The sequence below is a fragment of the Polypterus senegalus genome, chromosome 17 (genome assembly GCF_016835505.1).
Source record: "Polypterus senegalus isolate Bchr_013 chromosome 17, ASM1683550v1, whole genome shotgun sequence".
NCBI classification, from domain to species: Eukaryota; Metazoa; Chordata; class Cladistia; order Polypteriformes; family Polypteridae; genus Polypterus; species Polypterus senegalus.
In genome coordinates, this window is record NC_053170.1 from 99,250,902 (window position 1) to 99,264,579 (window position 13,678).

The 13,678-nt window shown below is 46.4% G+C and overlaps 1 protein-coding gene across 3 annotated transcripts in view; it reads left to right on the top strand.

The window, feature by feature from the left end:
- Positions 1-13,678, top strand: part of LOC120517101 (growth arrest-specific protein 7-like) — a 131,067-nt gene that overhangs the window by 63,982 nt on the left and 53,407 nt on the right. For all 3 annotated transcript variants that reach the window (XM_039739203.1, XM_039739205.1, XM_039739204.1), the window contains exon 3: positions 8,496-8,573. In XM_039739203.1, the coding sequence (XP_039595137.1) occupies positions 8,496-8,573 (78 nt within the window). The remainder of the gene's footprint in view (positions 1-8,495; positions 8,574-13,678) is intronic.

Sequence of the window (13,678 nt, forward strand, 5' to 3'; positions counted from 1 at the left end):
AAGATGCAGTACGTACAAATGTATTTATTTATTCTAAAACAATATTTGAAACATCGATTAAGAAAAAAAACGATGAGCAAGACTTGATCCACACAAACGACAAACCCGTTGTCTCCTTCACGTTCCCAGGTTTGCCGCTCCCATCTTTGCAGCCGACTCTTGGAAAGGCGAGGTGGGGGTGGGGTTGGTTTTTGGATTTGTGGGCGGGGTCATCGGTTTTACACAAAGGGGGTGCCAGGGCCTCCCAAACGGCTCGTTCTCATCCCCTGCCAGCCTGTGCAGACACGGAGAAGACTCCAAAGCTGGCGCGGCGTTGGCGCAGGATGTGTGAAGCATCGGCAGTGGGGTAATTAGCACTCGAGAGCAGGTGCCTTCCTGAATTGCTCAGAGAGCTCATTAGTTGCTTCCTGTCCTAATTTTCCAAACATTTTTCTTTCATCCTGATTTCTAGTTGTGAACGCATTTACATTAAAAGAAGGAAGAAGATTAATGCATGCAGAAATGAAAGTCGTAACGGAGCAGAAGCGTATTTTCTGGGGAATCGACACAAAGCCTGATCGAGCCGCCCTGTCGGGGAGCCAGAAGACTTTTAATAGAAGTGTAAAAAAAACAAAAAAAAACTTTTGGATGAAACTTCGTCTGAAGACGTCGCTGTAGAAGTTTTAGTTCTGGATTTGACGACGGGCAAAAGTGACCTGGAGATGACAGACTGAGAGAACCGATCAACGGAAATATCTTCCTGTGAAATCCGGTAGAAGAAATTGGTCTTGTTTCTGACTGAAAGCGTCTTCATGAGTTCTGAGTTCTGCATGCGTCTGCTGGTCCTTTGGTATTCAATTAAAGATCTGCACGTGCTGTGAATCGCCTCGCTAGTTTCCTGTCGCGCGCAGACGTCCTTTTTGTGCAGTCAGGCGTGAGTTGTGTTTGTGCTGGTAAGACGATGCCCACTTTGCCGATTATTATGCTGGCGCTCTTACCTCTGGAAATCCTAAAGACGCATCACAGGCAGAAATGAAGCTTGAAACTCCACCACACATGAAGCGCGTGAACCTTCATCTGCAGGACTCAAGAAACCAGACGGGGCAGCTGCTAGTTAGCGTTTTGGGGATCCAGGGGGTGCCAGAGAGACCTGAAGACCAGACGCAGCTCCAAGTTAAAATCAAGTGGCTTTTATTTTCTAACAATACCTTGACGGGCTTTTAGGGGGGTCCACACAGTAGAATCTAATAAATCAGGTGCCTTTCTGCTTCTCAGCGAGGGTCCGGACTGTGATTCATAAATGCAGATGACGCTGGCCTTTTTAATGCTGGATCTGGGAGAACTTCCAGTGCCATAGCATCACAGGTCCGAAGGTGGAAGCCCCCAAAGTGGGGATAGTGTTCCCCTGGTGGCACCCAAGTACCCCAACACACCAGGTTCCAATATGCCCTGCGGGTGTACAAATGGGAGTTTCATCAGAAGGATGCTGCTGTCCTGTGAAGGGGGGATACAAGGCCCAGACAAGCAGCCCCCCTATGTCCTTCCATTATGGCCTCTCAACCTGCTGGGGGTGTCTGTCCATCCAGATCCTTCCATTACGGCCCTTTCAGCTCAGCAAGTCTCATTCGGGATGCCAGTCCATCCATGATGACATTCACAGGGGGTTTGCGACCTTCTGTGTCTTGAGTTCTTCGGTGAAGAAAACGCTAAACGTTTATGTCGGCGAAGTGTCGAGATGAGAGGGGGAGAGCCAGGAGGTGGACATTTAAACCGCAAAAGGGTCAAAACCGGGAGACAAAAATTGAAATCCGAAGATGTCAAGAGCCAAAGCTTTTAAACCTGTAGGACATTTTAGTGTGTTAAATTCTTTACCAAAAGTCGACTTGAAGAGGGGTTTGAATCCGCAGCTCGGCTGAGGAAGCGAATGATGGGACCACCTGGTAACCCACCGTGTCCTGAGCGCTGAGGACAAGGCCCCCTAACCACGCGTGACGCTTCACGAACGACAGGAGCACAAAATGCCAGCAATCGTTGATGACAGAAATAGGGGACATAACAACAGCCCAAGAATAAAATCCAGTAAGGTCTCCGTATTTTTGTGACAATACCATCTGTGAAACTGGAAATCCATAAATATGATGGTTCTTAATTAAATATGTCATTTTAATTGTTTTTTGTTAAACAAAAAATCCAACTGGCGTTCAGTAGCTAAAAGAGAAAAATCTGATCATGTTATGTAAAAGAGATTTAAATCTGAAATTAAAATAACTAATAATTAACAGTTGTATATAAATAAGTAAATGTATACGTTTTAAAAACAAAAAAGACCTAAAAATGGGGCTCAGCGTTCTAAACAATTCCACGTATGCAGGTAACCTTGAATGGTACGTCCCTTTCTTCTCAATTCATTTTAATTGCTTACTGTGGATGTGGGACTTCAATTCCCAGCAGCCTTGGGATCACCGCACCACTAGGCCACTCCCACTGTTTTCTCAGGGGTTGCTGGGAGAATAAATGATGAGGTGCTGGATATAAGATGGAAGCCGTAAGAAGCCTGGAGGATGGTTAATCGAAAACTAGAGAAACGAACCGTTTTTCGTGAAGTTGGATGGGGTAGTAAACCCCTGGATGGCCTTTAATTTTGTTGCGTTGTGATCGATGGGACACGCCCACTCGGGACGGTCCTAGCAGCAGGAATAAACCGCAACAATAACGGCAAATTATGTCTCTCATAGCCCAAAATCACACAAGGAGTGCTTCGATGGGCTTTAACGGACCCAAACAGTGTGTGGTTTTTGAACCTCAGTACCCCCCCATCTCTCCCCAGGGGCTTAAAACTTCCTTAGAAGACAAGAAAAAAGCTTCCAATAAGGCCCCTATAGGGGAAAAAAATGGAAGAACTCTTGGTAAAGGCATAAACACTAACAATAGCGCCATCAAAATGGCCACAATATAATCGGCTCAAATTATAAATTGAAATTCAATCTGTAATTGTATTTCAAAAATAAATGAGCCCCCATTAGAAGCAAATGATGCTAAAAAGAGGGGTCCCTGATAAACGCATCACAGAGCATATGTAGAGAAAGTAATAAGTGAAGGGGTCTGAACCTTCTGCCCCAAACTTTAAGAATTTGCATCAATCGAGGGAATGCCAAGGCTCAAGCTGGCACATTTTCTTGCACATGTCATTTGGTTGGAGTGGCCTATCCTGTCTTCTGCACGCTGGACTGTGCTGTCCATGTTGAGGAAGCAGTATGATGCCAGCCTGGAGCTGCTGTCAGCATGGATGCCAGCTCTTGCAGCACTGCCCTCTTGTTTCAATTCCTAACAGGGATCTGTATCTCATTTGCATGGCAAAAAGCATTAAGCACAGCTGGCACCATGTGGTGAATCGCCCTGGAGGCTAAATGGTGCCGCAGGTTGGTGTGATGCATTCTGATGTTAAGCAGTTTGTTGCTGAGCGTCGTGTCTGCCTACATGTCTTCTACACATTTGGTAGCGATGATGGCCAAGTGACTTGTCATCTGGGGAATGGGCACTGGGGAGGGGGGCACCTGGCTGACTGTGTTCACTTTGAGAGTTGAAGTAGATGAGCTGCCACTTCAGCCTCGGGGTTGGGGGGGGCTGCCCCGTCCCACCCCACCCCACCCCACCCCACCGCGCCCTGCCCCGCGTTCCATGTGAAGATGTGAAATGGTGAGCGGTGACACCCTGGGTGACCCCTTTGCCAACGGCGCACTCTTAAGCTTGTGTAGAGGTCTCTTCTGGCTTTGTGTGGTGAGCCGGATTACTGAAGTTTTCTGTTCTGCATATCCAGGAAACCGGTGGTCTTGCTTTGCGTTCAGAACTGATGATGGTGGCTTTTCACGTGAGGTCTCTGCTTCCTCAGAAGAGTTTGGGTAGCATATTGGCTGACATGTCACACATTACGTAGAGTTTTTATGAAGACCCTCCTAAGATCTTCCAAATTTCTGCTCAACACCCCTTTGTAATAAGCCTGTGTATTTACAGACGAAGCTAGAAGATTTCTCTGCCTGTTAAAAACATGGAGGACAGTTGTCCCTCATATGCAATATTGGAGGGCCCACCCCCTTAGGTTTAATATACAAAAAACAATGTTGTAGTATTTACTATGGCATTGCTATGGGTGACGTGGGGTTCACACTGCATGTGTCATTAGGGGTCAAGAGTATAAAGGTCATCCCCATCCATTCCCCGGTATCTGTCTATTATATTGGTTACCTTTTTAAAACCTACTCCGCCGTCACACCATTACAGTTGGTTTGTTGAGAGAATCCAAAATCTTGAATAGACTAGCGTCGGCCTTTTCTACTTCCCAGGCCGCTGACACTTCACTTCTGGCATCACATGATGGCGACGAGGATGCATTGAAAAGCACAAAATGGCCACCCGCCCCAAAACAAAATGGCAGCAATTGTGTCAATTAAAGTGGCACACACAATTTCAGCTCCTCAAAATGCCATTCTAAATGCCATGTCTTGATTTCACCCATCCATTATCCAACCCTCTATATCCTAAGAGCGGGTCACGGGGGTGTGCTGGAGCCAATCCCAGCCAACACAGGGCGCAAGGCAGGAACAAATCCCCGGGGTGGGCACACATGCACACACTAGGGACAATTTAGCATCGCCAATACGCCTAACTGGTATGTCTTTGGACTGTGGGAGGAAACCCACACAGACACAGGGAGAACATGCAAACTCCACGCAGAGAGAACCTGGGAAGCGAACCCTTAAGGGTCTCCGAACTGCGAGGCAGCAGTGCTACCACTACGCCACCGTGCCGCCCTGTCTCGACTTTATCAAAAATAGAGAGCTTTGCTCAAGAGACCCCATTATCCTCCACAAACGTGCTGTCCATCCATTTTCCAATCGGGTCACCAGGACAACATGTCTAATGAAAGCTGACATTTCTGTCCACCCTAAGAATGATCTCGGTGGCCATGGCATATCCTGGGATTGGCCTCGAGACTGGCAGTAAACCTGGACTTTGCTCAGGAGTGGACCAGACCATCCCGTCCATCAGTGACCCTGCATTACTGCAAACTCGGCTGAGTGGGCAGGACACGTGAGTGAGGCCCATAATCAAATCTTCATCAGAATGGCCGAAGGAAAAGATGTCTGGAGTCCTAATGCTGACCTAAATGTTTAAGTTACGAGGACAGAACCCACAATGAGCAGTTCCTACTCCAAACTCCGCCGATGTCGCTGTGTTCGAGCAGCTCTGCAAGCAGGCGTAGGCCAAAGCGCGGGGAGAAACAGGAAACATCTGCTTGTAATTACTGGTGCTAAAGGTGGCGTAACCAGTTACTGAGTTCTTTGGGCAGCTGTGTTTTTTACTTGGTTTAACAAATGAGTGGAATTCTGGAAGTGTTAAATGTCTGCCTTCATGTGTTCACTCCTATGGTTTCAAAATAAAGTTTTGCCTGATGATCCGAAATTCCTGCCTAAAAATAAAAAAAAAAATCCAACAATACGCAAAAGCAGTTGGGGGCAAATACTTTTTCACAGCATTCCATAGCCACATAGGCATTTCTTTAAATAGACTTGTATAGCTTACCTGCACACTGTATATATTAACATGCAAATAGTCTGACCCCTAGAGGGCGCTCTTGAGCCATCCTTGTTCCCAGATCTGCATAATGGAGGCCAGAGATCTAAACAAGACACAGGTGAGGACGGAGGGCGATGTTGGCATGGGGGGCTTTTTCTTGGGTTGAATGATTTTCTTGTTTTTATTTATTTATTTATTTATTTTTATCGGGGTGTTGATGCACTTGAGTCCTGTCTGGACGGGATTAGTTTTACACCAAGAGCTAGGATAAAATCATTCTCGCCAGAGGACCACTGGAATGTGTGTGAGTCGCTCGTGTCGGCGATGTTTTACAGACGTTCACAAAGACTATGGAGCCGTTTTACCTTCTGTAACACGTCTGCTCCTCCACATCGAGAGGAGTCGGATGAATTGGCTCGGGCATCTGATCGGGATGCCTCCTGGAAGCCTCCCTGGTGAGGTCTTCTGGGCACGTCCAACCGGGAGGAGGCCTCGGGGAAGACCCAAGACATGCTGGAGGGACTATGTCTCCCGGCTGGCCTGGGAACGCCTCGGGATTCTCCTGGAAGAGCTGGAAGAAGTGGCCGGGGAGAGGGAAGTCTGAGCATCTCTGCTCAAGCTGCTGTCCCCGTGACCCGATCTCAGATAAGCGGAAGAGGATGGATGGACAGAGCACGTCTGTAAAAATACGTTGGCTCTGCGAATGAAGTTGAAATTCCATCAATCGAGTGATTTGGAGGAGACTAAAATTTCAGTGGTCCTCCAGAGCCTGAAGTGGGGGAAATAAAAGAAACTGGCAGGCACTCCTGGGGGCGTGGGATGGAGTGTCACTTCGGAGGTTCAAAAGCGGGCAGAGGTGAAAACGGAAATATTGTTAGTATACATAAGGGAATCTAACGTGGTCCGAAATAACGATACGCATGCATTGACTACAGTAACTGTGGAGATGCTGGTTAAAAAAATAGCGGCCCCCCTGCACCCACCGAGCTTCCCCACCTCCTATCCGAGTAAAGCTTCACTTCCACTTATTTTATTTGACATATCAACGACGTCATCTTGTTTTTTGGTGGGCGCTGTCGTCTTGGGTTCTTTTTTGCTGCCATGATGCCGCTGGACATTAGTCGGTGTGGCACCCATAGGTTCCCTTATTCTGACCCTGCACTTTGGGGGTTTTGTTTATCTGGTGGTCCCTTTGTCTCTACATGCATTAGAAGTTCGATGATTAGTTAATTTTTTTTTTTTTTTGTGGTTATCGCCTTCTAAAACATAAAATGTGCACAATAAAATATAAATACTACAGGCCGGTGTGCTATGATCTCTCTGATTTTCAGAAACTGATTGTGCAAATTCTAGCAGGCTACTTCTCTGTGGATTTCAGGGTTTTGAACCCCAGAGATTCCAAACCTGCACCCTTAACAATGTATTCTGCTTTGCCTTTTCTGTCCGGAGATGCCCTTTTGTTTCGATCCCGTTGCCATGATGCACCCTCTGGTTGCTGGGGGGTGTGTCCACAGAGGTCATGACCCTGACCTCTTTTGCTTAAGGGTTTGAAGGTTGGCTTGAGCGGCCATGTTTCATCTGTAGGCCTTAAACTGCTGAGTGAAAGGCTGACGGTTTTGATTTTTATCCGTTAAGAAATCGTTGCTCTTAACCTTTTTGGTTTCGAGTTTTGTTATGCATTTTGGTTTGAACAATTTCTGATCTTGTTTCTGTTTTCTTATTATGTCCCAGTTTGTTCACAAAATCCAATCGACTTTTTTTTTTTTTTGTTTCCAACCTCGGCATAGTTTGTGTCCCGGTGCTCAGATAAAACATTTAATTGTCTCCCTACGGGATGGTCCACCATACCACTTACAAAATCAGACCCACAGATTACCCTTTGCAGGTTCAGACGCCAGGGTTTGTGGTCACCCCTCACATTTGATAGCCTTTTAAGTTAACTAATTGGAATGTCCACCAAGTACGTCTGAGAGGGACCAGGAGCTCCGGTGTCCTTAGCAAGGACTTGACGCACAGTCTCGGGAACGATTCCGGCTTGGATCAGCTCACGGAAATGGGGGGGAAAGTGTGTGTGTTTTTGATTGCCTCTGACGTCCAAGTGAAGTGTGAGGTGTCACACACACGACAATTAAGAGAGGAGCAATGGCACTGGAGGGCAGCAGAGGAAGGGGATGGCGGATTCAGCTGAGGAATAACCGGTGGTCCTTTTCGGGACCAACTACTGCCAAGTCCATTCCTGGGTCTCCTGCCCTGCTTTGGCGGTGTGGAGATGTGCAATTCTGGGTTGTTATCGATGATCAGTCTTTAATTGTCATCATAGATGGTTGTAATCACCATATATTATATTTTCCTTTAATTTCTTTTGTCTGAAATTTCATTATGTGTGAATTGAACCAAAGTCACCGTAAGCAGTGGTGACACACAAAGCACAGAGGAAGACCACCCATTCAATCCATAACTTGGGACGCCATGTTTCGCTTTACAAGTGCTATGAAATAAGAGAGCAGCGTATATTTCACTCTGATTTTGACTTCTTATTGAGACAAAGATAACTGGGTCCAATAGTGAGGGCAGAGCAACAAAAGCTTTAATGGACCCCAATAAGATGGGGTCCTTTTTTTTTTTTTATTAAATTCTCCTATTGTAAGTCCTTAGGCGCAGCTTCTCTGTCATCTCATTTGCTATCAAATTCTCCACAGTCGTTTGCAATGCACCCTCTGTTGGAATGAAAGATGCAATGCATTTGATTACTTTGTGCATTCCAACTGAGGGTGCACTGTGAATGTTAAGGCTCACTATGCCCAGGCAGAAGTTGGTTTATTATTATATTGATTTTTCCAGCTTGCTCTTCGTTTTGTCAGTAACGCGGTGTGTGTATTCCTGTTTTGCTTTCCCAGAAGTGCTCTGAATTGTGTGTGTGTTTTTTTTTTTTCTTAAAACAGAAACGACTTGGGAGCGGCCATCAGGCTCACCGTGTATCCCCAAGAGCCCACTATCGATGAAGAGCTCCAGTCCTGCAGGTATGTGCCATCTAACCTTCACTTGAGGATACTGGGAGTCTTGGAACCCGTGGGTTATGTAATTAGCGTTTTACACTCTAAAGACGAGCGCCGCACAAAAATCCTGAATTAATGTCGGCCACTTTGAGGCCCACGGCACTTGGGATTTTTCTCCATTTTGTGTGTTTTTTCTAAACCTTCCGTGATTTTCTTTGCGGTTTGCCAGCACGGCCCCTTATTGATTGAACAGATTAGCTCAGCTGCCACAAGCGCCTCCATCTTGCACGTCATTCTTTACACCTTTCAGTCCTTTCAGGTCGGATCAGCATGGAGCTGCAGTTCGTCTTTGTCATGTTGCCTCCGTTTCAGATGAGACCTCTCTGGCTAATCTCAGAAGCGGCACAGCGACACTCCATTATGAATATCTGCGGTGGGAGCGCCATTCAGAGATTTCACTTAATATTTAGTTAGAAGACAAGTTCGGAGCGCTGCACACATTTATAAATAAACCTAAAGCACAAATAACATTTGGTGAAAAGCAATAAAACACCACATCCTCTTCAGGCTCCTTCTCTGGCTTATGTTTAAATTTATTTCATTTTATCATTTTTGTTCATTGCTAATTCTGTTTGTTTTTACCTGTCTATGTTAATTACCAGGTGGCACGGTGGCGCAGTGGGTAGCGCTGCTGCTGCCTCGCAGTTAGGAGACCCGCCTGGGTTCACTTCCCGGGTCCTCCCTGTGTGGAGTCTGCATGTTCTCCCCGTGTCTGCGTGGGTTTCCTCTCACAATCCAAAGACATGCAGGTTAGGTGGATTGGCGATCCTAAATTAGCCCGTGTGTGTGTGTGTGCCCTACAGTGGGCTGGCGCCCTGCCCAGGTTTGGTTCCTGCCTTGTGCCCTGTGTTGGCTGGGATTGGCTCCAGCAGACCCCCGTGACCCTGTGTTCGGATTCAGCGGGTTGGAAAATGGATGGATGGATGTTAGTTACCTAATTATGTATTATGTTAATTCAGTTTGTATGTCTGCAATTCGGTTCTCATGTTTCTTTAGTGGGTGGTTCCCCAGGAGGCGGGGCCACTCTTACCTCACCGCTTAAAGAACCGCCCCCAGCCAATAAAACCAGGCTGGGAATTGTAGTCCCTTGCGGTTCATTATGGTGAAGCTGGTTTTGACTTTCCTGTGAGTCTCGGGCTCCTTACCTTCTCCGGAGTGGCTATTTTTACTACCTTTTTGCTTATCTGTTAGGTTACACTTGGATTGAGTTTTTGGGACTCCTTCAGTTTCAGAATCCCCTCTAGCAAATCCTTTTTTGTCTGCTGTTTGTGATGTTTTCTACTTTCTCTAATTATAGCCTTCTATCCATTCATCCATTATCCGACCCGCTATATCCTAACTACTGGTCTGCTGGAGCCAATCCCAGCCAACACAGGGTGCAAGGCAGGAAACAAACCCCGGGCAGAGCGCCAGCCCACCACAGGGCACACACACACACCAAGCACACACTAGGGACAATTTAGGATCACCAATCCACCTAACCTGCATGTCTTTGGACTGTGGGAGGAAACCCACGCAGAAACGGGGAGAACATGCAAACTCCACAAATGGAGGACCTGGGAAGTGAACCCTTTTGTACATTTTCCCTTTTTGTTCGACTCTTTACAAACCAGGGGTTTACAGTTATCCTCTCCTTTGGGTGTCATTTTGATCAATTTTTTCGGACACTTTTGATATTTTTGAACATTTTTAAAGTCATTTGGCCAAGTGGAGGACAAAGCTGGCTTTTTGAATGGTCAGCTGGGCTGCTGGAAGGTGACCTCTTTCTGAAAAGGCTTGGTTTGAAGCTGGACTGTGTTTTGTCCCTGTTTTAGTGGCCTAACACTGCCAGAACATTGCCGTGTTCTGGGGGACACAACCGAAAAGGATTTGCCCGAAATTTACAGAAAATAGAAACTATCACAAAAAGCTCAAAAAGGAGGCAAAACGGATTTGCCTGAAAGGTGGTCCTAAACTGAAGGAGTCCCACCAAAAAAAAAAAAAAAACACAATCCAAGCAAAATCCAATAAACATAAGCAAAGAGCAAAGCCAGTAAATCCAAAATACATAAAGAGCAGGTGGCTGACAGGGAAGCCCCTTCACCAGAGCGCAACCGAATGAACCGCAAGGGACTGCAATTCCCAGCCTGCCTTTATTGGAAGAGGGTGGTGCCTGAAGCGGTGAAGTAAGGGTGGCCCCGCCTCCTGGGGAACCACCCACAGAATACAAAGAACATGAGAGAACAATTTAGAATAAATAAATAATAAAATAAAGAAATAGCAAAATGGAAAATTTAAACAGAAGCCAAGGAAGGAATCCTGACCTTAAATATAATAAATACATACTGTGTGTGTGTGTGTGTGTGTGTTGGACTGGTACAAAAATTTTAACTTTGGTTTCAATACCAACTTTTGCACTTCAATAAAGCTCTAAAGGCACCGTCATACTCCATCCTCCCTGATGCAGCTCACCATCCTGCCACACTACGCGCTGCTTCCCTCTCATACTGTGGGTGATGGAGCAATGAGGTTTAGGGTCTCATGAATTGTGATCACACTTAAGCAATAAGGGAGGGGACGGATGTCCTGTGTGTTCTAATCACATTGAAGCAATAAGGGAGGGGGTCTCGTACATTGCGATCACATTGAAGCAATAAGGGAGGGGGTCCCGTGCATTGCGATCACATTGAAGCAATAAGGGAGGGGGTCCCGTGCATTGCAATCACATTGAAGCTTCCCCCATCAACAGTGGGTGGTTGGGAGGAGCAGAAAGTTTCTGGTACTGAAAAAACACAAAACACTGTCACCGTGCCATTTTAAACATTGGGTTTAAAGTAAGTGTGCAAGCTTCAGTATCTGCCCTGTGACTCACTGGCACCCCACTGGCTCCTTCCATGGCCGTTGTGGGGCATAGACAAGTGTGGGGGGCCCCAGAGCAATGATTGTGCCTCAGTACTTGCACGTCACATTGCTGGATTGTGACATCATTTATCCATCCATTTTCTAACCCGCTGAATCATTTATGTGTTCTATAATTCTTTGTTGGCCAGTTGGTGGTCCAACTCCAACAGGCTGATTAAGATGGCAGGCTAGTGAAATGAAGACCAAACTGATGGCTGCTATGAACAAGAATGTACACCTAGTGGGGACCACCATCAGCCTTTAGAACAGAAGAGATCTGACCATTCATCTCATCAAGCCAGTTGGTTTAGCTCAAAGCTACGCTGTGCCAATAGCTGTGCCAGAGGGCTTCCTTGGCCCCACTGCTCTTGCTCTTCGGCTCCCATCTTTGGATTCTTTTCATATTCTGGTCTTTTGTAAATTCTGTTTTTGGTTTAGGATTTTAATGCTGGTTTTGAGTGTAGATATCGTCATGGCTTAGCCTTTTGTTTTTTTGTTTCTTTTTCCAGGTTCTGCACAGCCTGCTATAGGGGGCGCTGTTTCTCAGTATTTTTTCCTTATCGGGTTGTGTTCTCTCATTCTTGTAGCGTTTTAAAAATGGCCAGAAAACAAAACGTTTAATTACGCTGGGACTTGAGTGATCTGCCTCGGGCTGAACAGCTGGCTCAAGTGGAAGTGGTTAGGGATCTCAGACTGCAGGACGACATTACTGGGAAAACCTGCCATGTTTATTGGGTGACTTTTAAAAAGAAATGAAAGCTCACCTATGCGGGTGGTGCCTTCTCTCCTGCGGTTCATGTGAATTATCTCACGTGGCCTGCTGCTGGTCAAAGAGCATTTAAATGACCAGTAAAGTACTGGAGAGAGGTACGTGATGGTATCTGGGCCAGGAAGGATGAACCAGGGCTGATGAGGCCCAGTAAGCCTTCATCGCCATTACACTACTGAGCCGTTGGCATGAGGCAGAATCCCACCACGGACCCTTTCCATACAGACTGCATCAGAAAATGCGATTTGCCCGAACAGCTGACATTTTTTTTTCCATTCTTCAATCTTTCGGTTTCGGTGATCACAGGCCCACCGTGTCCCGCTGTCAGATGGTCGTCTGCTGCTGCTGTTATGATTTTGCCACCGTCATATAAAATGTGCTAATCTTTAGCTTTATTTATGGTTGTAGGTGTTAGAAACTATTTCTGTTAGAGTCAGCAAGCTGGACAAACTGGTTTTCTACCTCCAGAGTTCCATTACCATTTGGGCCAGTTTTATGGCCTAATTGTGAGTTACAACTCGGTGAAGGGCACTCAATGAGCCTTTCTAGCACAGGATGGCCATAAACGGGCCTAGCTGGCATGAAACTGGCCTGGGGGACTGAAATGTGGCAGTTTACAATTGGCCGTTCTGTTCCATGATGCCCCATTGGTCCTGTCATGCCGGAACAGGATTAGATGAACCTGGGGGAGCTGCCTGCACCCATGGGTTCAGAATTTTGTGATTCGAATGGTATTGGGCAGCCTCGCCACCTTTCTCTCTCTCTCTCTGGCCATGAAGAGAAGACCCCCTTTTCTCAACTGTTATCTTCAATGGGGTCGTTCCACAAGGGGTGACCACTCATTTTTTTTATTTTTTTTATTTTATTATTTAACCACTACATGTAGGGGGTTTAAAAAGCCCTTCTTATACAGTAGACACCCACAATTTTTAAGTAGGGCGGCTTCTGGGGGCCCCTCCTGGATCAGGGACCTTGAATCTTAAGCTTTGTTACTTTCATAGCAGATCTGCCCCCGGTGGCGAGCGGACATCTACCGCATGGCAATGCTGATTGATTAGTCAGCCTTCCACAACCCACTACCATTCACTTTGAGACCCCTTAGCATAATAACCCACTGGTAACAGGCTGCAAACCAAAAATGGGTTGTGACCAAGTGATTGAGAAACTGAGCTGCAAAGGGACTACAATTCCCATGAGCCTTTATTAGGATGTGGGCAGTTTCTCTCTCTCAAACCCCCCCTACCCCCCTTTCTTTTCCCTTCTTGAGTGGCTTATAAATGCTACGAGGGAAAGAGAAGACAATGGGAGTGTCAGCGGCCCCTCTTGGCCTGAGGTGGAACTCTCTCTCTCTCTCTCTCTCTCTCTCTACCAATGCCATTTCTCCATGATGGGGAGAACATCTCGGCAGCCATATTGAGAA